The 25,373-nt window shown below is 36.3% G+C and overlaps 1 protein-coding gene across 1 annotated transcript in view; it reads left to right on the plus strand.

The window, feature by feature from the left end:
- ehd1b (EH-domain containing 1b) overlaps positions 1-24,188 on the plus strand; it is a 25,739-nt gene extending 1,551 nt beyond the window's left edge. The window contains exons 2-5 of the mRNA XM_056466707.1: positions 4,651-4,748; positions 20,290-20,702; positions 22,197-22,361; positions 22,880-24,188. Of these exons, the coding sequence (XP_056322682.1) occupies positions 4,651-4,748; positions 20,290-20,702; positions 22,197-22,361; positions 22,880-23,401 (1,198 nt within the window). The 3' untranslated portion in view covers positions 23,402-24,188. The remainder of the gene's footprint in view (positions 1-4,650; positions 4,749-20,289; positions 20,703-22,196; positions 22,362-22,879) is intronic.
- Positions 24,189-25,373: the final 1,185 nt, after the last annotated feature.

The raw sequence follows: 25,373 nt of genomic DNA on the forward strand, positions 1-25,373 counted from the left end.
GAATGACATGCGGCGAAATGAGTTGGCGTTTACAATGAGCTCAACTCACAGTTGTCCTTTCAACATGTGCTACATACTTTTTTGCCGTTGTGCATTTCAGACCTAGTGGGTTGCGAAAGCGTGGGTGTGTCGGGGACTAGTACTACACTTTTACTTTGACTTGTGCTTGTTGTAGAAATAAGGATAGTTTTTCAAAATGGCCCCCCTTAATATGAACCCCATGCTGGTCAATGCTTGAATGAGAGAGATCATATGCACAGATCAAATTCACAACCCAACAGGCCTAGGCTGGCAGAATGCAGCGGATCACTCTATGAAAATGTCCCTTTACAGAAAACCGTGGAATGCTTTCAGTTTGTGCAGTGATTAGGTTGACTAGTCACTCATGAATGGGTGGAGAAAGGTTAAAGATTTCAACCCACTTTCATCCCTGAACTCACCTTGACGTATGTGTCATTATAAGGTCATATCAGGGTAGTGCCAATCAATGAAATACACCCCCCCATACATGTCATTTTTTTTACTTGTATTTTTCCAATACCGTTTTCCACTATTACTTTTTCTAGATTCAGTTTTTTTTATAGTCTCTCATGAAGTTTGTGTGTTCATCTCATATAGTGAAAGGCTGCCAAGAGGTGAAAAAGGACAAACTAAGCCACACAACAGATAATCCGAGGAACTGACTCCGCAATTTCAGAGTGTTCCCTCTCAAAGTGTCCCCAGTTTGCAAATCTCTGACCCCAGCTTCCTTTATATTATGCTGTTTATTGCTTGTCAAGCATATTAAAGTTTCCCTCCCAGCATTTTCACGTTGACCTTGTTGGAATGATTCAAAGGTGGACTGAAGGTCACTGGAGAGGCATCATGGGCTTGCTTGTGCCTTATGACCACTGCTGTAGACTTTTACTACACATTAACCCTGTTCAAGTAGTTCAGTAATACACGGTTGCCCACCTTTGTGCTGTAATCCCCATCCTCCCTCTGTAACTTGAGTAATCCCTTTCTCCTGTGCAGCTGCATTGATTCTTTTTCATAAGCTCTGGCCCTATAGTGTTTGACAGACAGTTTTCCGAAGAGATAATCTCAGATATGTCTAAGCCAGACATACAGTTAAAGTCAGAATTATTAGCTCCCCTGAATTATTTGCCCGCCTGAATTATTAGCACCTTTGTTCATTTTTTCCCCAATTTCTGTTTAACGGAGAGAAGATTTTTTTTCCAACACATTTCTAAACATAATAGTTTTAATAACTCATTTCTAATAACTGATTGATTTTATCTTTGCCATGATGACCGTAAATAATATTTGACTAGATATTTTTCAAGACACTTCTATACAGCTTAAAGTGACATTTAAAGGCTTAACTAGGTTAATTAGGTTAACTAGGCAGGTTAGGGTATTTAGGCAAGTTATTGTATAACGACGGTTTGTTCTGTAGACTTTTGGAAAAAATATAGCTCAAAGGGGCTAATGATTTAGACCCTAAAATGGTTTTTAAATTTAAAACTGCTTTTATTCTAGCCGAAATAAAAATATTATCATACTGTGAAAAATCCCCTCTTCTGTTAAACATCATTGGGAAATACATATCTATATAAAATTCAAACGGGGGCTAATTATTTTGACTTCAACTGTATATGGTGTTTTTAAACCTCTACTAGGCTGCTGAAGATGAATTTGCAGTTATTACAGATACTGTTAGCTCTGTGGTGTTTTGCAACATACTCCGTTACAGCTGAATATCTTGCAAAACAAGTTTCTTCTGATTTATGTCTTAGTGTTGATTTATCTATTTGTCAGCTGGGTATCTACATTTTCTGCACACATGAGGAGAAAACATTTTTAGTGATGTATGTTTGAGACAAAGTCCTGGAAAGCAAATATTTCTGGGTTAAGCTACACAAGGAAGTGAGCCAGAGGGATAACTTGTTCTAAAATGACATCAATAGCAGGATAATTGAATCTTTCAATTTGTTTCTGCCTTCATGACTGGTCATGTTTGGCACCCCAGCAGTAACCACAGGCTTCCGCTGAGTTCAAGTGGCATAGTAATACTGATTTATTGAGGTCACATGAGTGTGTTTGTAGAGTAATTTACAATAGATTTGAGCCAATCAGAAACAAGGACTAGAACTGTCCAATTTAAAAACAGAAATTAACTCTCACGTCAAACACACCTTGGTGTCAGCCTGTGCTGTCTCCTTATTTTAGTGTTAAAATTCCCATCTGGCAGCAGGACGATCCCTAGCCTAACCTTTAGTCACAGTTTTGTGAATGACGTATAGTGAGCAATTCCAGCGTTATGGATGTGACATTTCCAGTAAAAATGTAAAAACATAAATTCACATAGAAGTATGTTAATATTATATTGAAACATCTGTTATATTTTCCAGTAAAACTGACCACAGAGTTATGGGGTCAGAAAAAATCAATCTGTAAACATGTTTTGTACCTTAAATGAGGAAAATAAACATGCGTTATGGATGTGACCAAAACAGTCTGCGAGTTTACAGTCTACAACATACTTTGTAGAAATTAAATTGTGCAACCCAAAATAAACCATGATAATCAAAAGGATAGTGAATTGGCTCACTATAGAACAAAAATGATTGATTTTATTTAAATTTTTTTTTTTTGCATTTATGAGGAACAAGTGTCGTGATTGATGTGACATCTCTCTGTTATGGATGTGACCAATGTGAAATTGCCACGTGTGACTTTGGTAAATTAAATATAAAAGTTTGAAAACATCAACAGAGACATTTTTGAGTATTTCTAAAGTACTGTAAAATACTTGCTTACACAAACTAAAAAAACAGTTTCCATACTTTGGTGAAAACTTTTTTTTCATGGCATGGTTGACATTTGCATGGAATTGCTCACGTACCAAGTTACAGCTGTGTACATAAGCTTTTCATCAATGTTGAAATGGTTCTACTGCTACTTTTGTGTAAACCATGACACCATTTTCATGAGTCTTTGATTAAAATAATGTTCTAAATAACATCCTTCACTTTATATAAAACAATTCAAAATATTTATTAGGGCTGGATGATAAATCGAAAAGTAATTGAAATCGACATTCAGAACCTATAATCTATCACATTTTTTTCCAGGTAAATTTTTTCAATTACTCTCCCTACTTTCCACGTGACCCCAATGTGTTAAGGCTGATTTATACTTCTGCGTCAAACACACGGGTATGGTCCGGGGACGGGCACAGCCTTCGTTAAAATGTAACTGCACCTTGCATGCTTGCACTGCATTGACGATGATTGGAAGCTGTGCCAGAGATGCCTTGAGACGGCATATTTTCCACTACTTTCAAATTATTATTTACATTAAAATATTGTTTACAGAAGATGCAAGAAATGCAGTTTTAATTATTATTTATAGGATATACAAGAGTTATTTTATTTAGAAGAGATGCTGCTTATTTTCAACCTTTAATTTAAAAAAACATTGAAAATAATTAGTTTAATAATTAAAATAATGAATTTTCACTTTTTTATAAGAAAAAGGTGACTTGCTTGTTTTAGGAAATGTGTGTTTTAATTTCAGTTGTTCAATGGTTATGTTCAATAAATGCTCATAGATACTAGATAGTGTGTGTTTCCTTCAATTATTTTAAAATCAAGTAACGCACCCTTCATTCAGAAATCTCTCACTTGTAATATGTGAGCATATTTACTGTACAAAATCTGTCAGTGAACTATGAGGGCAAAAAAATAAAATAAATAAATAAAAGAATCGTTCATTAATCATAATTGAGTTAAGATGTTCAATTAATGGAGATTTAGTGTTCATGCCAAATCGCTCAGCTCTAACATTTCTAAAAGTTTTACATATGATGATAATTAATAGCTTTCTCTCTGAACAAAAGTAATAAGTAAAAAGTCTTACTGAGTTCAAACTTTTGAACAGTTCTCTATGAATTTGCATTGTTTGTGAAGGAAGTGAGTGAATTTCAACTTCTGCAAGTTTTCAGAGCCAATGACGCCTGACTTCAAAAACAAGCTATCAGTATTTTGAGGTGCTGCTGTCTGTTCACTTTTGAAACTAAAAGAGCATCTGTTCTGCTGAGTTTCTGGATAGATTGCTATTTTAACAGATATATTGTATCCATTCTAGCTCTGTACATTTTATATTTTAAAAACATCAGACAAAATGACACAAACTGTCTATGTCCACTAGCCTATGTCCAATCACTTGGGGAATGTATGCAGAAGGAGGAAAATATGGAATTATTGGCAGGAGTAAGAGTAGCAGCGTGGAGAGAATAAGTGATGGCACTCTTTCTGGAAAAAATAAAGGGTGGGGTGTAAGTAAATGCATAACGGGGGAACACACTGGTAGGGGGTTTGAGGTTGAAGATGTTTATATATGACTAAAATGTGCTGGTATGTTAAAGACATGGAAATGATAGCGTACAGCTTGGCACATAAATGAAGAACACACAGAAAGATAAATTGCAAGTATTTGGTAATGGAAAAGCTGAGGTAAGAGCTGGAATGATAAGACTTGGCGAGAGAGGAGGGAATTCCTTTCAATCAGTCATGTCGTAAAAACATTACTGCAAGATAACTAGGCCTGATGGTGAAATGTCTGTTTCATTTTCAAGATTTAATCCTTTTTTTTCTCTCTCCTCAGGTTCATATGTGCGCAGATGCCAAACCCAGTGCTGGACAGCATCAGCATCATAGACACTCCTGGAATTCTGTCCGGAGAGAAACAACGGATCAGCAGAGGTCAGTTCCAACTCCCCCTCCCCAATTTCCTTTTTCTATATTTGTCATCTCTACTACTTTTACGGTCCGCTGTCTTTCCTTCCCGGATTTACCACAACTTAATACTCCTTGTCCTATTAATACAAGTGCAATTTGCATAGAAAGCTATGAGTGTGTAACAATTTCCCCATGCAAAGGAAAGAAGGCTAATTCAGTTAGCTTCTGCACTTTGGGAGTGTTAAGAGGGAAGTATTTTTAGTTCTCCTGTTTACATTAAAGCACAACTAACGCATGCTTCTTTCCATAGGCTTATTTTCCTGTAGGAAGGAAGGGAAGTTGAAATCCTAATTAATCTGTGGTTACAATGTGGATTGTCCATTTCATGAAAAATATGATTTGGCCATACAGTATTTGAGCCTCAGTGCAAACTAAAATGCTGCAAAAATGTTAAATTTTCCCAGGGGCTGTTTAGTTAACGAGTGTTTGCCATGAGAAAGCACATGAGAAAAAGATGCAATATTTAAGCTTCCTTGGAAGTATACTTGACTAGTCAAGACTTGTTGCAAGCCTAGAAATGACAATGGAGCATGTTGGTATGTTGTTTATTCAAGAAAACTCTAAGAGAGCATTGTGTATGGAGGCAACCGGTGTCACGCTGAGGACTCTTCCTGTTCTTGTCTATCTGCCGTGGTGTGTGTGCGTGTGTATGTGCGGGCCTCTCCTTGCTTTTCCCTGTAAACCATGTAAATGTGATCAGAGTGTGAGTGGCATCTATAGATAACAGGCTGACAAAGAGAGAGGACAGCTCGGGCCAGGAAACAGACTTTACTGCAGATCAGTGAGGGTGTGGTCAAACGTACAAATGAGTGGACTGTGTGAATGCGTTAATGTTCAAAGATTCTCTTTTTTGTTATTTAGTGTGCCGTGTCACAGTGTAGAGGAGTGGCTTTCCTGCTGTTGGTACCACACAATAAAGAGCAGTGTGAAAGAAGTGCCTCCTTTTCGGAAAGTCAAACCATATTTATTTTGTGTAGGTAGTATCATGGCAACAATCCATTCTTTTCTGTTCTTTTTCTTTTTTTCTTTGAAACATTGAATGATAATAGCTAAATAATAATAATAATAATAATAATAATAATAATAATAATAATATTATTAATAATAATAACTGGATAATATCCGCTTGTTAAGTGGTGACATATAGAATACTATTTCTGGGTGAAGGCTGCTACCCTAGACTGTAAAATATACGGACGTAGTATCCGTGATGTCACCCATAGGTTTTTGAATAGCGCAAATGAAGCTAAAAGTAGGCGTGGCTAACCTTCGCCATTTTGTTCACGCATCATCGCGTTGACTAGGGGGTGACCAGGTCTGTCAGATTCTGGAGTGCATTCAAGTTGTAAAGAAAATCGTAAATGCTTAATTATCTTATGTAATACTAATTTATAGATATGGCATACAAGTATATACTTTCACTCACCTGGGAGTATATAATTTCACTCACAATTAAGTGCACACAGCATGCCATCTCATCTGATAATTGTAAGAAATAATCCCAAAAGGCAATTGACTGTAAAGCCACATAAAACAAAAATATGATGTAAATGCCGAGCTCAGCAGCTATTCAGCTGGAATCAGCTGAGGTGACGTGACTGTGACCAGTGAGACCTAGCTGTCACTCAAGTGCCACACCCTTAATTATGCAGATTTGATATAACTTAATTTAAACATAGCGGATGAGTTATAAAAAAATTCACCCCCTCACAGTTATCATGAAGGGTAATATTAGCTATATGCATTAAAACCATTTTTTTTTACCAGGCTGTAAACATGTTTTTATCAGCTGTAAAATTGGCCAATTTAGCATTGCAGCCAGTGAACATTTGGAGTTTCTGGAGCCAGCCCCCAAATGCGAGTAGATGAATTGCAGTTTCAGTTACTTCTGTATTGGCTTCACGAGAGAGGTTGCTGCTTGGCCGCTACTCATTTAAATTAAGGAAATATTTGTTTATGACCACTTTTTAGTCGTATCACAATCACACATTAAATTGAATCTTATATAAAATCATGGTGTACACAACAGTCTCTGGTCTTGCTGCATCACAGACATAAATTCTATACATAAATATTTTTAACAATTCATAAAAAATGTATGACTTTCTGCCCATCAGATATTAGACATGGATTTATATATTGCGATTGTGATTTTTCAGAAGTATTACATCACTTTGTAAACGATTATTTTTACCATTCTTTGAGTTTCATACAGTTTGAGACAGCGATTGGACCGTAAGCCGTTTCGTGTGATGTCACACTTGACAAGCGGAATGGCAGTGTCGATTTAAAAACCACGAAGAGCCTTTTTTCATTCATTTAAACAAAACTGAAGTTAAAATTAATATTAGAATTTTTTTTAATTTGAGTTAATAGTTTAGAAGGGAATATTTCTAGCATTTCAAACATATCTAATATCGTCTTAGTTCTTTTAGTTTAAGTAGTTCTTATTTTAAAAATAGAAACGACAACTACTCTATCATTAACTTCTTAAGGGTCTCATAAAATTAAAATATTTTTTTTAAGATGTAAGTTTTAAGGATATGTTAGCTGGTGTGGTCCAAACAGTGACACAATTCAAGTTTAGAAAATAAAATAAATATAAAACTGATATAAACATCTAAAGCTTGCAGTTTGTCACTTCTGCCTGAATTGATCAATGATTTTTTAACGTCGCCTCATACTTTAGTTTATTAAGAGAAACTGAGTTTGAGTATGAGTTTAAGTATGAGGCGACGTTAAAAAATCTTGACCAATCAAATGCTCTCTAGTATCTGACATGTCCCGCCCCCTTCAAGACACTTCTCATTTGATGCACAAGAGCTTAACCACTCTCACTGGCAGAGCTGTGATCAAAACCAAAATGCTGTTTGCTGTTTTTGTAAAAGGAGAGGAGCTACTCTGTCCCTCCCTCTGTTTGTTTTTTTTCAGTTGAGATTACAGCAATCATTGATTTAAAACGCACATTTCAAAGCACTTCACGAGACCTTTAAACATTAAAATGAAAGCCATAAGTGTAAAAATAACAGCTTTTTCAAATTTCATTATTTCATGCTTTCACTTTTACTACAGTTACTACTGTTTGTTTATTTTGATAGTAGACATATTGTGTTTTTGTGGGCACACATGATTTTCTTTGAGTGTAAACTATTTCAATATGGTGCATGAATTCTGTACAATAGTTTGCATCACTGTACAGTGGTTCAGACACAGACGTGAAGTCGAGAAGATGAGAAGTCCTACATGTAAGGGTTTCAGACATGAATGAATGACACTAACCAGGTGTTCTTAAACAGACTTGCATTCCATACTGTACAGCTTTATCTCACATTGATTATTTAGGTCTGCTTTCAAATGGACCACACCCTATGGTCTGATAAGTACTCTTTCCCCCCAGAGCTTGGCAGTGTCTTGCACGGGTGTAAACGCATCATTAGTGCATGGGAGAAGTATTTCCATACTGATACATAGAGGTGTAAGCTTGTGTAACATCATAGTATGTAAGATCTATCCCATGGGCTGCACATTGAACTTTCCCCAGTCATTTTTTTTCACACATGGCATGAAAGTCACGAGGGCTTTGACTTGTTAAATAGAGTATGAGAGGTAACAGCTCTCCGTCAGAGGCCAGGCTCACTGTCTCTTCTCTTTACTGACCTTTGCTCTCTTCCTCGCTCTTAGGCAGAATGAAAGCCATAAACTTTGATAGTGATGATGGTGGTGGTTCAAGGCGCGGTTGCTTGGAGAATTCACTGTAGGGTCACCTGCTAGTCATCACAATGATTCTGTTGTATTAGATGGCCATAAAATAAGGGGATTTTGAAGGAAACCAAACAGCTTAGATGTCTATAATTGTTTAGTCAAATATTTGATTAAAGTACATTTTTAAATGACTGATTTCAGTTCTGCATCCTAAAATGAAAATGTGCACAGGCACACACTTTTGAAAGCACTATAATGATAGAGATTCCATAGTTGATTTACAAAATTAAAAGAAATTTAGCTGGTGATGGTAAATATATTCAAAGTGTGATGATAGGGCAATTAAAGTTTAAAGATTAAACTTTACTTAATATAGCACACGGTTTTTCTTATTGCTCTAATATTGTCATAAACAACACTGATTTTTGTTTAGCACAAATAGTTTTACTATTTACTGGGCATGGTTTGTTTTTGTTTTGGGGTTTACACCTTTAATGTGTCAGGACAGTGGAGAATTGACAGGAAATGAACAGGACCGGCAAAGGACCTCAATCCGGTAATCAAACTTAGTTTGCTGCTATGTTGGGGCTTACCCCAGAGCTATGGGCACAGACTTGTTTTATTCTAGGGCTGCAACTAATGATTATTTTGATAATTGATTTGTTGGGTGATTCATTTTTGGATTAATCGGATAAACTAAATGCTTTTTTTTTTGACGTTTTGATTGACATAACTGTATAAAACTGGAAATCAGGGTATTTTTATATAAAAAAAGAGCAAAAGCCACACCAAGTTTAATGATTTTTAATTTTGACAATTTTTGAAGGCATCTGTGAAACTTATCAGGCAGTGAGCTTCCACACATTGTCTTGTGTTTTAAATGCATTAAGGCCCAAAACCCTTCCCCTTGCCGCTGCAGTCATGTGAAGGGGTAGGGGTGTCCCAATTCTCTTTTGCTTGAAGGCTTAGGGCTAAGGGGAAGGGCTAGATTGAAACAGAGCCCTTGAAACTGAGATTTTTTCTGGACCACCGTCGAAACCAAGGAGTAAGAAATCTTTTTTATTAATAATTTCATTATTACAAATTTTTTTAACAACAAATTCATATGTTTTAATACATTCATAACCGTGTTCATGTTTTACTGTCATACTTAAAAAAAACGCTAAAATAAAAACGGCTAAATTTCGCTATCTATAATCCCTAATAATAACACCTGTATAGTAGTCCCACAACATACTTTCACATCTGACACTTGATAACACTCGAATCCCCTGTGAGAAAAGTCTAATGTCAGGTAAGGAGCTTTTTACAGTCTCTGGTATAATGTTAATCTGTGTGTTTACACAGGTGAACATGGCCACAGTGTAAATGCATAGTACAGTTACGATCTTATTGCCAGATTATATCATTATGATAACATTATATATGCCTTCAGTGATTTCCTGAAGATAAATACCAAAAAAGAATGCAACTTGAATAACTACAGCAGTCGTTATCATCGATCCAATGTGAAGTAAGAGCTCGCGATGACATATGATGACGTGTGCCCCATTTTAGTGGTGTCCCATTTCTTAGGGGTAAATTTCTGTTTCAAGGGCCAAGGGGTAGGGGTACAAAAATAGAATTGGGATTGGCCCTAAATTAGTCCATTATATTTGAATGGATTCTATCTGTCTGTCTGTTCCATCATTTACTAGCTAAAATATATTTTAAAAGTTATCCCAGCAAAATAATTTCTCTGCATTTGTTGTAACTGTGGTCTTTTAGTTTTTCACATTCAGAGAAAATGGCTTACTCCAACACTAATAGAAAAGTTATGATGACATTTTCTAAGGTATTTCACATAATTTTTTTTTATCGCACCTAGAAGCTGTTCACAAAACTGGTGGTACACATGGCGAGTCTTTCTTCACAAAACACATTTATTTAAAGATTCCGGTTCTATTGTGTTCAAAGCTTCCTCTTTACTAATGTAACAGTAATTGAATGCTGTTAGAGGGAAATGTGAGGAAAGCCCTGCTAGTGTCATTATCTAAACATGGAAAATGTGAGTATTTGACTTTCATGTCCAGTACATAGGAAGAAAAAGAATTGAATTGGCAACATTCACATAGGGAAAGAGCTAGTCTTCGCCGGGTCATGGATCACAATGTGTGCCTGTAGCCGGTTACAGATTGCCGAGTTCAAGTGGATGGCATGTGTGTGAATACTCCAACAGCAATAAGTTTAGGAGGAAATCAGGAGCAGACTGAGAGTAATGGGACTGGGATCGTTATATAACAGATCTGAAAAAACATTGATATTCAGGCAGGAACGACAAGTATTTGTACATTTAGCCACAGTCATGCTGCTTGGGAAGTGGATGAATGTGCTTGTTGTTTTAATTCAGTCCCTTTCTCTTGCTGTTTTTTGACTTTTTATCATTCTCTCTTTCTTGTATCGTCTCTTTGTACTTAATTCTTCACATTTTATGGTTTTGATGGACTCTTGCTGTGATTTCATAACCGATCAGTGAATCAGCGAGGAGTGCAACCAAATTAGTTTGGCGAAGTATCTCACTGTGTTTTCTTTATAATGGTTTTGATAAAATGCCACTTTTAAGCTACACTTTTATAGGCTCTGTTTTTGTCTCTTTAAAAATTTCATCCATGCATCTTGTGAGGTCAGTTAATAATCTTCTGTGGTCTGCTGACTTTTGTTTCTCATCCCACTGACCTCAGTTGGGCTTTAATAGCTTTTAACGACAAGGCAGTTCAGAACGAATGCTGCTTTAAATCAGTGTTAATTTCAATAGCAAATTATGAGTTAGTTTTAGACTTTAAAACTAAACTGTGATTTTAGAATAGTCATATTTTAGTCTTCTGAATCATTTTAGTTTTAGTCTAGGTTTAGTTGACTAAATTTTATAAAATTTTATTTAACCAAATCTACTCTTGATTTAGTCGACTAAAATATATGTTGGGTTTAATTCAAGTGTAATTTAATCAATATTGTATTCATTTATTTATATAAAATATTCTAACTTAAAATTAAATAAAACAGTCTCATTAAAATAATAAATATAGTTTTTCCATTGAAGACCAAAAATTTACATCATAAGTAGGCATGGGTCTGTATAAGATTCTGACGGTATGATAACCTTGGATAAAAATATCACAGTTTCACGGTATTGATTACTGCTCTAAAATATATTCTTTTAAAATGTCTGGGTAAAAAAAACAAACATTTTTCCCCTTTGAACACAATATATATTTTTTTGAGAAACATTTAAAATACTTTGGAACGGTAAAAACACCCCAGCAGGCACAGGATGTCAACATGACGTCAGATTGATGTTGTATCCCAACATCAAGGGGACGTTGCATTTTGTTTGGAATTAAAATCGGGTTGACATCAGAACCCAACGTCAGGCCGACGTCAATGTCCAACTTCCAACCTAAAATCAACCAATTATCAACGTCTAATGATGTTACAGCTTGACATTGTGTGGATGTTACTACTATAACATCTGGCATCAGATATCCGACGTTGGATTTTGGTTGCCATACCTGACAAATAAATGTCAGTATTTGACGTCAGTATGATTTTGGTTTAATGGCCTGTTTCCACTGAGTGCAACTGAGATTCGGTTCTGTAAGCTTTTAAGGCTGTTACCACTGTCAAAGGGTACCTAAAAGCGAACCGTAACGTACCACTTTTTGGTCACCCTTTGCAAAGGGTACCAACAGGCCCAAAGGGTACAATAAGGCAGAGCTAGACGCGCAGCTGAACGCTATTGGTTTACAGAGATGCGTCACTCGCAGAAGCAGAAGAATGAAATCAAAAGAACCGCCATTTTTAAAAACACAGCTGAGACATTACACCGTAATAATATATACATATAATAACAAGCCATGGTTGACTCGAGCTCAAACAAACAGTGTCGTTGTACTGTACAGCCACAAAGCCAATAAGAACAAAATCTGCTGTGTCCTGTTGTTGTTTTACGAGCCTGTCTAAAAGTGCGAGCGGTTTCACTTTCTCCAGAGTGCTCATGATCGCGTCTTTATTTGAAATAAAGAACTTTTTGAGCCCAATAATGTGCACCTGATCATTGAAGCGATCTTATATCCGATTCTTTCCAAAAGAGACAAACGCGAAAGTGAAGCACAAAAAAACAAAGGAGAAGCCGGGAAAAACAGCAGCAAATGATGCTTCTGCAACCTAAAACATGAACAAACTGCCATGTTTAACTATCATCATCACCTTTTGGACTATTATGAACTGGGAATGACTGAATTACTGTCTAACAAGAGGCTACAGGCTACATGTGCTGCTGAACATTAAAGACACATATGAGAGGTTTGCACTGACTGTGGGCTATATTTCATGTTGTTTTTGAACCCAAATAAGGACTAAATGTACGCTGTGTGTAGTTCTTCTGTAGTTGGTAACATATCGAAAACTGTAAGGTTCTGTATATGTTCATATATGTTGCATTTATTTATTTATTTATTTTATGTAATTGCAGACATTACAGTAGGCTATTTAGCATCATTTATCTGCAGTTATAATCAAATCATGTTCATAGAAAGGTTAGTAATGTAATACATAAGTAAACAATTATTTGTGTATAAAGCCTCTGTTGTGAGAAGTGCTTCTCATATGATATGTGAACGACCCATACTGTGACATTTCCTCGGGTAAAAATGACGTTGTCTGAAACTTTGTCGTACACCACGCCCACCAAAAGGGTACCCTTTTGGCCGTTGAAACTCAAGCTTAATATAGGTGACCTGTGCCGACCCGTACTGTACCTCTCAGTTGAAACGGGTCATAAGATGTTGGCTCCGTTGGATTTTGGTCACTTTCCAACACAACTAAAATCAAATTAACCTCATAATACATACTGTAGGAATGGTATAGTGGAAAATTTTAAAAACCTTGACTTTTCCAAACCGCAGTGTACATTGAACTTGGTTATTGTGCCATGTCTAATCAAAAGTAATATGTAAAATCATGTGTCTCCGATCTGTCCACCTTTAAGAACAGTAGCCTATGAAAAATGCAGGATTTTGTTTAGCCAACCCTTTATTTCAACATGGTAAACTACTAGTCTTTTTGACCATTCTGTCAAACTGTTTCAAGCCATTAAATCTTTGAAAGGGCATTAATAATAGAATTGAATAAACTATTAACTATTATCTTTAACTCTACTTTGCTATGTCAGTCCATAGCAGGCTGTTGGTGTTACAGTACATGGTGCTCAGCTGTATAGCACTGATTAAATAAGGAGAGGAATTACATGAGACTGGAAAATTACAACGTGTTATCGTATAAAATGTGCACTGGTTCCCATGGCTGTGTTTAGTCGCAGAGCGGAATTCAAAATCGGAAATGTACGTAAAAAAAACGTGTCGATTCAAATGTGACTCCCTGATACATGCATATTATAGCACCACAATATCATTACATTTTTACAGATATAGGAATAATCACATCGCTGAATGACGTACTGAATAAAGCAGTTTTTTTTTGTTGTGGTTCACTCTAAATGTGTTATCAAAGTTATTTTTAATAACTTTTTTTTTTTTAAGATTTATTTTTAGCCTTTTTGTCTTTATTAGATAGGACAGTGTTGAGACAGGAAGTGAAGTTGGAGAGAGAGAGGGGGTAGGGAAATGTCCTCGAGCTGGGATTCGAACTCTGTACGCCCTGACGTGCTACTGCACCATATGTTGGAGCGCTAACCACTAGGTTATTGCGCCGACACCGATTTGATAACTTTTAATGTACAATCTAACGGCCTATAGTTAGTTCTCTAAAGGTAAGCTTAATTATTTTAATTAAGCTTAAGCACACACTTTTTTCACAAAGAGTTTACCTTGGTGAATTTCGGGATGATTTCCTGTCATGCTGAAGTCGCTATAGATTTGTTGTTTTTATCAGATATTTTCTCCCCACATGGTTTACACATCGTCTTTTTTTGTCTTGACATCAAATGTGAATCTCTTCTTTTTCTCTCATTTGTTGCCATTTTATTATAATTTAATGTTCCTCAATTACATTTTCGTCTTGTTTTTATTAGTCAAAGAAATATCAGTATGTTTTTATTATAGTTTTTGTCGGTAGAAACATGATTGTCACAAAAATGATGGTCTTCAATTAAATTTACACTGCTTTAAATGAGCTTGCAGAATGCACTGTGTCCAAAATGTCCTTGTTTTAAATGTGTGGTGTTCCACACGGCTCTATTCTAGTACCTCTCCTGTTTACTGTAAACCGTGTCTGCATTAATTCTTCATGGCTGAGTAGGCTGACTTTATCACTGATAGCATCCCATAATGCTTTACTCAATAGAGTTGGGTTGCTTATTACAGCACTTTTTTTTTTTTTTTTTTTTTTTACAGCAAAAATATGCTGAGACTGATAAGCATCTAGTGTCAGGGGAGTAGATTTAGTGGCTACTCCTTTCAGAGCAAGACTTTTATCACAATTTCATGTTGTATTCTGTGTAAAGCAAGGCCTTGCTATTATTATGATAAGTCTCTAAATGATAATTCCAATGACTTAATTCCAGTCTAATAGATAAACTGATCCCTTGGGAATGTGCTATTGTTTACAAAGATTATTATAGCCGAATTCTCCACTCTTCCCCTCCCTGTGCTTTCCAGGAATTTGTGAAGGTGCCACATTTACATGTGCTGGTACTGGAAAGGAATCATTTCCTTTCAAGCACAGATAAATACTTATGCCTTTTCCAAGCCTCCTCCCATAACCCTCACAGTTATGCTGCTCGTACATAAAAGAATATTTACTACTATGAAATGAACATTTAGTTCAGGCAGAAAAAGAAATCATGTTAACATGCAGAGATTAATGAACTTTCATCCATCAAATGCAGGTCATCATATCTACTGGATTAGGATTGTGGAAAAAAGACAGTTATCACAAAGACAAGTGTCTGGTTAATAGTTAACTGAAATTATAGCACCACTGGTGCAGTTTTCCAATCAAGTCTACATTCTGTATGTATAACCAGTCCAGAAATGAGAGACTTTTGAGGGCTATTTTCTATTATAACTAATGATTCATTCATTCATTTTCCTTCAACTTAGTCCTTTTGTTCATCAGGGGTCGCCACAGTGGAATGAACCGACAACTTATCCAGCATATGTTTTGCACAGAGAATGCACTTCCAGCTGCATCCCAGTACTGGGAAACTTTCATACACTCATTCACACACATACACTACGGCCAATTTAGTTTATTCAATTCATCTATAGCGTATGTCTTTGGACTTGTGGGGGAAACCAGAGCACCCGGAGGAAAGCCACGTGAACACAGGGAGAACATGCAGACTCCACACAGAAATGCCAACTGATCCAGCCGGGACTCGAACCAGTGACCTTCTTGCTGTGAGGTGACTGCTGACCCTACTGTGAGTGCTAACCTCTGAGCCACCGTGTCGCCCTATTACTATTAATAGTTATATTGAATATATAGGAAATATATATAAAATTTATATAATTTAAATTTTAAATTAGCTGACATAAGCAATGTAATTATAATCATAATTATAATCATAGTTTGTCGCAATTAATCTTGTCTGAAACAGCTACACAGCCAATCATTGCTAAGCAACATCCACAACTGAAATGGCTGCTGCATAATTAATATGTTATGAGGAGGCCTTTTTGAAGAGATGCTGCAGGACAAGGATTTATATTCCTAAGAGCTAAAACCTCTGTTATGTCATAATAAACATTAGATTATACAGCGGGGTATATAAGTACTGAACACATCATGTTTTTTCCTGGGAATAATATTTCTAAAGGAGCTGTTGACAGGGAAATGAACCAGATTTTGGTAAAAACCCAAACATTATAAACATCAAATTAAAAGAAAGCAAAAGAAATAGTTTAATAACAATGAAATGACACAAGGATAAAGTACTGTACTACTGATATGTATTAAATACTTTATATAAAAGGCTTATTTAGTGATGGCAGTTTAAAGACAGCTCTCATATGGATAATGAAGTCACATAAATTGCTCAGGTGATTTTTTTTTTTATTATTTATTTTTTTTATTTTTTATTTATTTTATTTTTTTCAAAATGTATTTATTTATTTATTTTTTCTCACTGACTTGAACGGAGTGTAAAAATATTGATGGTTCTGTGGGTTTCGTCTATCAAATCTGATGTTTAATTAGTTTTTTTTTTTATTGGATTCAAGTCTGGTGATTGGCTGGGCCATTTCACAGCTTGATTTTCTTTATCTGAATGCATTTGAGAGTTTCCTTGGCTGTGTTTTGGATCATCGTCTTGCTGAAATTTCCACTCTGGTTTCATCTTCATCATTTTGGTAATGTAGATGTTGGACTGAAGCAGCTAATATTCATTTACAATGACGAAGGACAGAGGGTTGCTAAAGAACTACTATGAATTTTCGGCTGCTGTGTGGGCTTTTACACCTCCCATTCTTCGTGTGTTCAATACTTTTTTACTTGAGTCATTAAATTTTATTACGCAAAACTTAATTTGTGAACTAAATAGATTTGTTTTCTTTGCATATATGGATTTCTTTAGTTACAAACATCCGAGGAAAATTTCAAGTCAACAGCACCTTTAGAAATATGTTTTCTGAGAAGAATGGTGACGTGTTCAAAACGTATTTTCCCCGCTGTATATTGCTTCTTGGGTCTTGAGGTACAAATTCCACTGTGTAGAGTTTAACCTTTGTCAAGAACTTGTTGCATTTACACATGCTTTAGTTAGCCATATGGTGTTTCTGTAATATGTTTTATTTTTTATTCAGGCAAAAAGATTGTGTCAGTATCTGGGATAGATTTTAGCAGGGTGGAGGCAGTAAAGCTTAGCCTTTGTATTAAATCACAGCTCTCCATGCTGAGCCAATTAATCTTTTTATTTTTTTTGCAGACATTTCGTCTAACCTTAAGAGCAGCATCAGTGCAAATGTCTATTTATAGTTGCTGGTAGGATCTTTGTGTTGGTTGTAAACTTAAAATTCCTGCCTTGTATTTACAGTAACTTTTACAAAACTAGCACCTGTGTAGATCACTGCTGTGTCTTCCTGTTTTCAAATGGATATATATATTTTTTAAAGTTGTCTTTCCTGCATGTCGTCATTTATTCATCTTTGCATTAATTTCATTAATTTTTTGTTTGTAACTGCAAGTTATTTTATTAAATGCAGCATTTGTATGCCCACTTGTACCAATTTTAGAGCAGGAACAAACACTAAGTAATAGCATGGCATGCTTATATAAACAAGGATATCCCATGGTCTACACAAGCATATGTTTTTTGGAAAGTATTAGAAAGAAATTAAGGGGGAAAAAAACATAATATTAGGGATAAACCTTTAAATTCTTTTAGTATGAGCTGCCTCAGCTGTCACATTCTTTACCGTCTTAATGTGTATATATACACAATCAACTTATCAGTGTCTGCCCTTAATGTAGCTAAGACAACTTTACTATTCCCAGAAAAAATAAAAATGAATCTTATTCTTAAAGGTCTTAAAGGTGCTGTAAGTTTTTGACTCTTCTAAAGCATAAAAATACCATAATATGTTTGCAGATATTTAAGAAACATGCCAAGTGAACATTCCTGTTTATCTGAAAAACAATGCTGAAGTCCGTTATTCTGCTTTGAAACTGTGTTTTCCGTGCCGGAAAGTCTGTCTTTGTTTTGGTTCTTTTAACCTGTCCAATGCCAGTTTAGCCAATTATATTTTAGCACCCTGGGTTGCCTTGATAGAAAGCCGCGTATTTTATTCATTCATTCTTTCATTCATTCATTCAAAAAAGGCTCTCAAAACATGTGTCCGTGACTGAAATGCGACCTCCAGTGGACAGTAGCAGACTCCGAAATGAGACTCCGATTCAGAGTTCCACATGAGGTCATTAATTAGGAAATAATAGAAATATTACAAGCGTAAACATTAGATGAGCAGATTACATTGTAACTACGTGTCCTAACAACACACTACGTGACTATATTTGCAGTGAATCAGTGAATATATAAACCTCACTCACAAAAATGGTGAGGTTTATAATCTAATTAATACATATTAAACCTCTTTAACATTATTAAATGAACATGCTGAATCGCTAATATGTGTTTAGTTTTAAAGTTCATTTTCATACTGTTTATTTTATTTTCAAGATCTGAACTATCTGCTGCTGCTTTCAGTAATATGGCAATACATGTCATGTTAAATAGCATTCAAACTTACATTGTTAGCATTTAACACTGAATAAAGCACATGAGGTGAACCTGAGGTGATCACAGTTTATCCTATTGTTCAGCTGCAAGAAATAGAAATAGTCGTTTCTAATATATCAACTCATGCAGTTGGTTAGAACATAAACTCCTTTTAATATGGAAAATATTCCTTTTATTGCGTGCCTTTGCTTTAATTTAGAACACGACTTCAGTCAGACTCGCTACTCAATCTGGCAACTTGCGTTTGTTTAGATCCAGGAATGTAATACCTAGTTCAACCACTGGGTGCCAAACTTATGTACTGCACCTTTAATGGTTTTGATTTGATTTCAAAATTTAGAGGCATAAGGAAGCATTTAATTGATTTCTTGGATTTTTATAAGAATACCTTTTTTCGCCATATTAAATTCAATTTAGTCATGACGTTAAATGATTAATGAACATATGAAGTATTATATTTACCGCAATATTTGCTGCATTATATGTTAAAATGGTTTGCTTCATTGATATAGTGATGGACTGCATAGAATAAGGAGAGCACTGAAACTGTGAAGTCACACCCATGTTGGATGGATTGAAGTCCAGATTTCACATCCTGCTGACGTTGACACAACTGCTGCGAGCTGGGACGCAGTCTTTCCTGTCTTCCACACACTCGCTACACAATCCAAACACAAATTGGTAACTTCTGTCTCAGCAAGCAAGAGAGTTGAGCAGGAAATCCTGGCATTAGCATGTGTGCTATTGCATACAAAGAAATCTCTGAAGATGAAACCTTTGCCCTCACCGTCTCATAAGCAGCTTTTAGAGTCTAGCGATATTTCTGTTGGCCCTTGTAATAAAATGTGCATGCAGCTTGTGCTTTTTTTGCTTTGTGAAGACATCAAAATACTTACGAAAAAATCCCCAGCATATTTTATGGTGCACACATATTTTTTCCATTACCACACATTCATTTCGTATCCCAGCATCTTAAATTTATTTTTGACGTCTCCTTGGCTGCTGTCAAAACATTTCTTCCACAGATTTCCATTGTTCCCTGTGATCCCTTTAACCATTATGCATTAAAATAACCAAACATGGGAGAGGAAGGAGTGTCTGCGGGACAGTTTATTCTCTTTCCTGTTTGTCAGCATGAGTGGACGTGATGTCAGTTCGGCCTCTTCATCAGATTTTTTTCCCCTCACTCATGTTTAAGAGTTGTACTCCACCCTCTTTTGCCAATAGGGTCATGTATAATGACTGGAGGAAAAAAAAGACTTGTTCCATTGTGTGTGTGTGTATTTATGTTTGTGTAATTGTGCTTGTTTGTGTCTGTTTAGTTTTGTGGAGAGATGTGGGCAAGATCAGGAAGTTCTAGGGTTAAATATCTGCTGACTGATGTACTGACCTTTATTTGCGTGGAAAGAGAAGTATTGGGTTGTGCTTTATTAATGAGGCTCACATACAAAAACAAGTTCCCTCTGCATCAGTTAAAGTGAACGACTGTTTATAAGGTTGAGAAAGCTTCAGTTTAGTGTAGTTAAACCTGTCTTGTGTTTAAAAATCTTCTTCTTTCCTCTGTTTCAGGTTATGATTTTGCTGCGGTGCTTGAATGGTTTGCCGAACGGGTGGACCGAATCATTCTTCTCTTTGACGCACACAAGTTGGACATCTCGGATGAGTTCTCCGAGGTGATCCGAGCTCTGAAGAACCATGAGGACAAGATGCGGGTGGTGCTTAATAAAGCTGATCAGATCGGGACCCAGCAGCTCATGAGGGTGTATGGCGCACTCATGTGGTCGCTTGGGAAAATTGTCAACACTCCAGAGGTCATACGGGTGTATATTGGCTCTTTCTGGGCTCAGCCGCTCTTGGTTCCAGATAACAGGAAATTGTTTGAGGCAGAGGAACAAGACCTTTTCCGTGACATCCAGGGACTTCCACGTAATGCAGCACTGCGCAAACTGAATGACCTTATCAAACGGGCCCGTCTAGCCAAAGTAAGATATGTAACAGTTTGTAGTTTGTTATATTTTTTATATTTTAGAGGGTGCCTCTTTGACTCTGATTTTCAATTAAAAGTATTTTGAAAGATTTTGATTAGAGTAGTGTCTTAGTTTATGCTCCCCTCCTGTGATTGCTTAAATAAAAATTGCAGTCATCCCAATCTTCATTAAAGATTGTTGGCTTTCATGGTTTGAACCTTTAAAATAAATGTTATTTTGAACTTTTCATTGTTAAAGTTATCTTTAAAAATCAATCACTGTTTTCAACAATGATGATAAGAAGAAATGATCACCATATCAGCGTATTCGATTCCTATTTACTTTAGTTTTCAGTTTTGCCATCCCAGGAATAAATTACATTTCAAAATTTAGTAAAATAGAAAGCAGTTATAATAATAATAAAAATATTAATAATAATAATAATAATAATAATAATATTAATAATAATAATAATAAATTCTGACATTTATATAGCACTTTTCTGGACATTCAAAGCGCTTTACACATTTTTGGGGGAATCTCCTCATCCACCGCTACTGTGCAGCATCCACCTGGATGACGCGACGGCAGCCATATTGCGCCAGACCGCACACCACACACCAGCTGATTGGTGGAGAGGAGACAGAGTGATAAAGTCAATTATGATATGGGGATGATTAGGAGGCCATGATGGACAGAGGCCAGTGGCCAGTTATAAACCCCTACTCTTTTGAAGGACATCCTGGGATATTAACGACCACAGAGAGTTAGGCCTTAACGTCTCATCTGCAAGACGGTGCTTTCTGAGCAGTACAGAGTCCCCATCAATATACTCGGGCATTAGGACCAAGTGTATCTGTCTGCGGACTGCAAGACGAAGGGGTGAAGGGACGTAACTTGTAGTAATTAGAGGTATAACCTACAGTATCGAGATCCCATTGAACCATGCGAGATGTCACAAGATGTTGGTAGGCAAAGATAGCGGAAATACTTACCAGAGAACATTTTCAGCAAATATTTCATGACTTTTCTCCAAATTTATTCACAACCTATTCATTTGATATACTATTGTATTCATTCATTTAGGAACTCCACTCGCTGACAGTTAGCCTACTCTGCGTCTCCCCCTGTGGTTGCAAATAACAGTACAATGGCGAGCAAGTCAAGTATTAAAGCCTCCGCAACTCACGGCTGTATGTGATGTTTGGGTTTAGGGTTGGGAAAGGTATAGACGTTAATAACAGTGATGGTTGGGTTTAGGTTTAGCCCTGCTTAGCTTAACTGGGCGATCATGTGAGAGTTGCAGAGAGCTATATGCCAGCTAGTTCTCATGTAATAATAATAACTTTATTACATTTTTTGCACTGTTTTCAAATTTTTGGACCTTTAACATGACAGACTTCTAAAAACAACATGTTTTTCAATGGTACTGTTTATATAAATGCATGTATGTGCAGATATTTTACTTTAAGTATTATGTTATGACAAAATCTTTTTGTCTCATTCTAGGTTCAAGCGTACATCATCAGCTCTTTGAAGAAAGAAATGCCAAATGTGTTTGGAAAAGAGAACAAGAAAAAGGAGCTCATTGCTAACCTGGGTGAAATCTATGCAAAGATTGAAAAAGAACATCAGATCTCCCCTGGTGATTTCCCTAAACTCAGTAAAATGCAGGTATGTTCCCAAAAATATCATTCCACAGGCTCTCTGCAGGGTCATAACAAGTCTCAAATTTCAAAAAGAAAATTTTAGGCCTTTAAAAGTCTTAAATTCTTTGAAATATAGTGCTGTAGGTCTTAAATCATTTTAAACCTGTCCTAATTTACCTATGTCCTTGTAAAGCTACCCTATCAGGCTAATCACCAGTAATCAATCTTAAAACTTTTTTGTTTAGATTTAAGTTTTAATTGCAAGAAGATACAATTCAAAACAGCTGTTAGATATTTTTACAGCAAATTCTCCAAATTAAGTTCCCTAATCAGGCAAAGAAAACTAAAGCAACACATCCCTTTACATGATCATCCATTAAAAATCTTAGTGTTTAGCCCTGTATAAGTCTAAAATTTCAATCCTATTGGTCTTGAAAGGGTCTTAAAAAGTCTCAAATTTGACTTGAAGAAACCTACAGAAACCCTGATTCAACATATGATTATAAAGACTTCTTTGTGTGACATAACTCTTTCCATTATTAGGAAGTCCTCGCTGGACAGGACTTCACTAAGTTTCAAGGTTTGAAGCCCAAGCTTCTGGAATCAGTGGAAGACATGCTGGCCAACGACATTGCCAAACTCATGACCCTCGTCCGGCAGGAGGAGGCCTCCATGCCCAGCCAGGCTGTCCAAGGTGGAGCCTTTGAAGGCACCATGAATGGCCCCTTTGGGCACGGCTACGGAGAAGGTGCCAGTGAAGGCATTGATGAGCTGGAGTGGGTAGTGGCCAAAGACAAACCGACATACGACGAGATCTTCTACACTCTGTCGCCCGTCAATGGGAAGGTGTCTGGTGCCATGGCCAAGAAGGAGATGGTCAAGTCCAAGCTGCCCAATAATGTTCTAGGAAAGATCTGGAAGCTCGCTGATGTGGATAAGGATGGATACCTGGATGACGAGGAGTTCGCCCTGGCCAACCACCTCATCAAGGTTAAGCTGGAAGGTCACGAGTTGCCAGCTGATCTTCCCGATCACCTTGTGCCGCCTTCAAAACGAGAACTGTAAACCATTTGGGAAAATAAATGTTGTTATTATTGAGCCAAACTGTGTAGAAGTTATGATATGGGTGGAAGGGGGAATCTCGAAATATGAAAATATATCAACAGAATTTATGATATAATAAAACAGTATGCATTAGCTGCCGAAAAAGAGCCAGAATTGCTTTTAACTTATCCAATATTATAGTTCTCACTATTATTTTCCTTGTTTTTGTTAGACTGTTAGTTAGCATCCTGATCAAAACTAATAAATATTAATTGCTATTGTATTTCTCAAACGCTAGATGCAGCCAAACTTTAAGCACGTACGATGGTATACTGGCAGGGAGATTATAGTCCATTATGACCAAACAGGCTGTATTCGAAAACTCTTGGAGGTATTTAATTGTTTGATAGCTTTACACTGATGCTGCTTTGTACTTAAAGTCATGCAGGGAGAAATGGTTGTGCTCTATTCTTAAACTCTACTAACTCTCCTGATGGGTTCAGATTCTCAAGAGTTTTAACTTTCAGGTTAACCAGATAAACTGCCATCACACATGCTGCTGCCTTTTGGTGTTTCTTCACTATGTTTAATGAATTCAAGGTTTTGAACTGTTCTAACAAAACATTCAGCAGCCAGAGACTCAAACTCTAGGATCTGTCAGTGGTTCACACTGGCTTCTAGATCTGTTTTTGAGTCCCTAACCCTGCTAAAGTAGCAAGTGGTTTATATACTTCCTTTATAAAAACAAAAACTGTTCATATGTAAATTTCTTTGGTCTAGTTTGCAATAAAAAAACTACCAAAAACTACTAGCCTTTTCCTCCTATTTGTCTATGCAGTAAATTTAAGGCAGAGTTATTAGTAGCTGCTGGTACATTCCCAAGCTTTTGAATTCATTTTTCTGTATGCAAAGTGTAGCTGTATGCAAAATGACCTATATTAAGCTCTGAATTTGTGTAAAATGTAGCAGATGTTCTCACAGTGGGACATTAAATTCTGTATTTCTGTATAAACATTTAACTAGATGGGGAATTTAAATGTTAAATACTTATAGAAACAATGGAAAATATTATGTTTAAATGTTAATGTTCAAGTTATAGATTTGAAAGCTTCAGTAAAATAACACAATTGTCCTCCTGACTGGCATTTAACCCTAGAGTGGTCCAGAAAAAAATCAGTTAAGTTCTTTGGCGTCCTCCTGACCCTGAACATTTACAGACAAATTCATTCTTTCACTCATTTTCTTTTTGGCTTATTACCTTTTATTAATCTGGGGTCGCCACAGCAGAATGAACCGCCAACTAAACCAGCATATGTTCTACACAGTGGATGCCCTTCCAGCTGCAACCCATCACCGGGAAATACCCATACACTTCCATTCACACACCTACACTACGGACTGTTTAGCTTATTTAATTCACCTATATCGCATGTCTTTGGACTGTGGGGGAAACCAGAGCATCTGGAGGAATCACAAGCGAACACGAGGAGAACATGCAAACTCCATACAGAAATGCCAATTGACCCAGCTGAGGCTCGAACCAGCGACCTTCTTGCTGTGAGGTGAGAGCACTACCCACTGTGCTGCCCTACAAATTGTATAGGGAAATATAATTTTTAAATGATAAACTATCATTTTTTTTTACAGTCACTTTTCAACTTTGCATTTATGCAGTGTTTGTGTGGATATTTTGTTCTTTAGTTATCCATTCACTACGCCATCATTTGGCATATGAAAAATTCAATTGTTTAAAAAATTAAATAAAGTTCTGACCTAAATTTATTATAAAAGGTTTCTGGATTTTGGTTTATGTATTAGGAATACAATACAACCATGTGAGGTTGGAGAAAAACAGTTTAGATTTATTGTTTAAAATAGAAATGGCAATTTCCACACATATCCAGCAGGGGTCAATAGACGCCAATTCGTTGTTAGGTTCTATTTCTTGAGGCTTTAGAAAACTTTTCCTTATTTATACATTTCTATATTTAAA

This window comes from Danio aesculapii, chromosome 10 (genome assembly GCF_903798145.1).
Source record: "Danio aesculapii chromosome 10, fDanAes4.1, whole genome shotgun sequence".
NCBI classification, from domain to species: domain Eukaryota; kingdom Metazoa; phylum Chordata; class Actinopteri; order Cypriniformes; family Danionidae; genus Danio; species Danio aesculapii.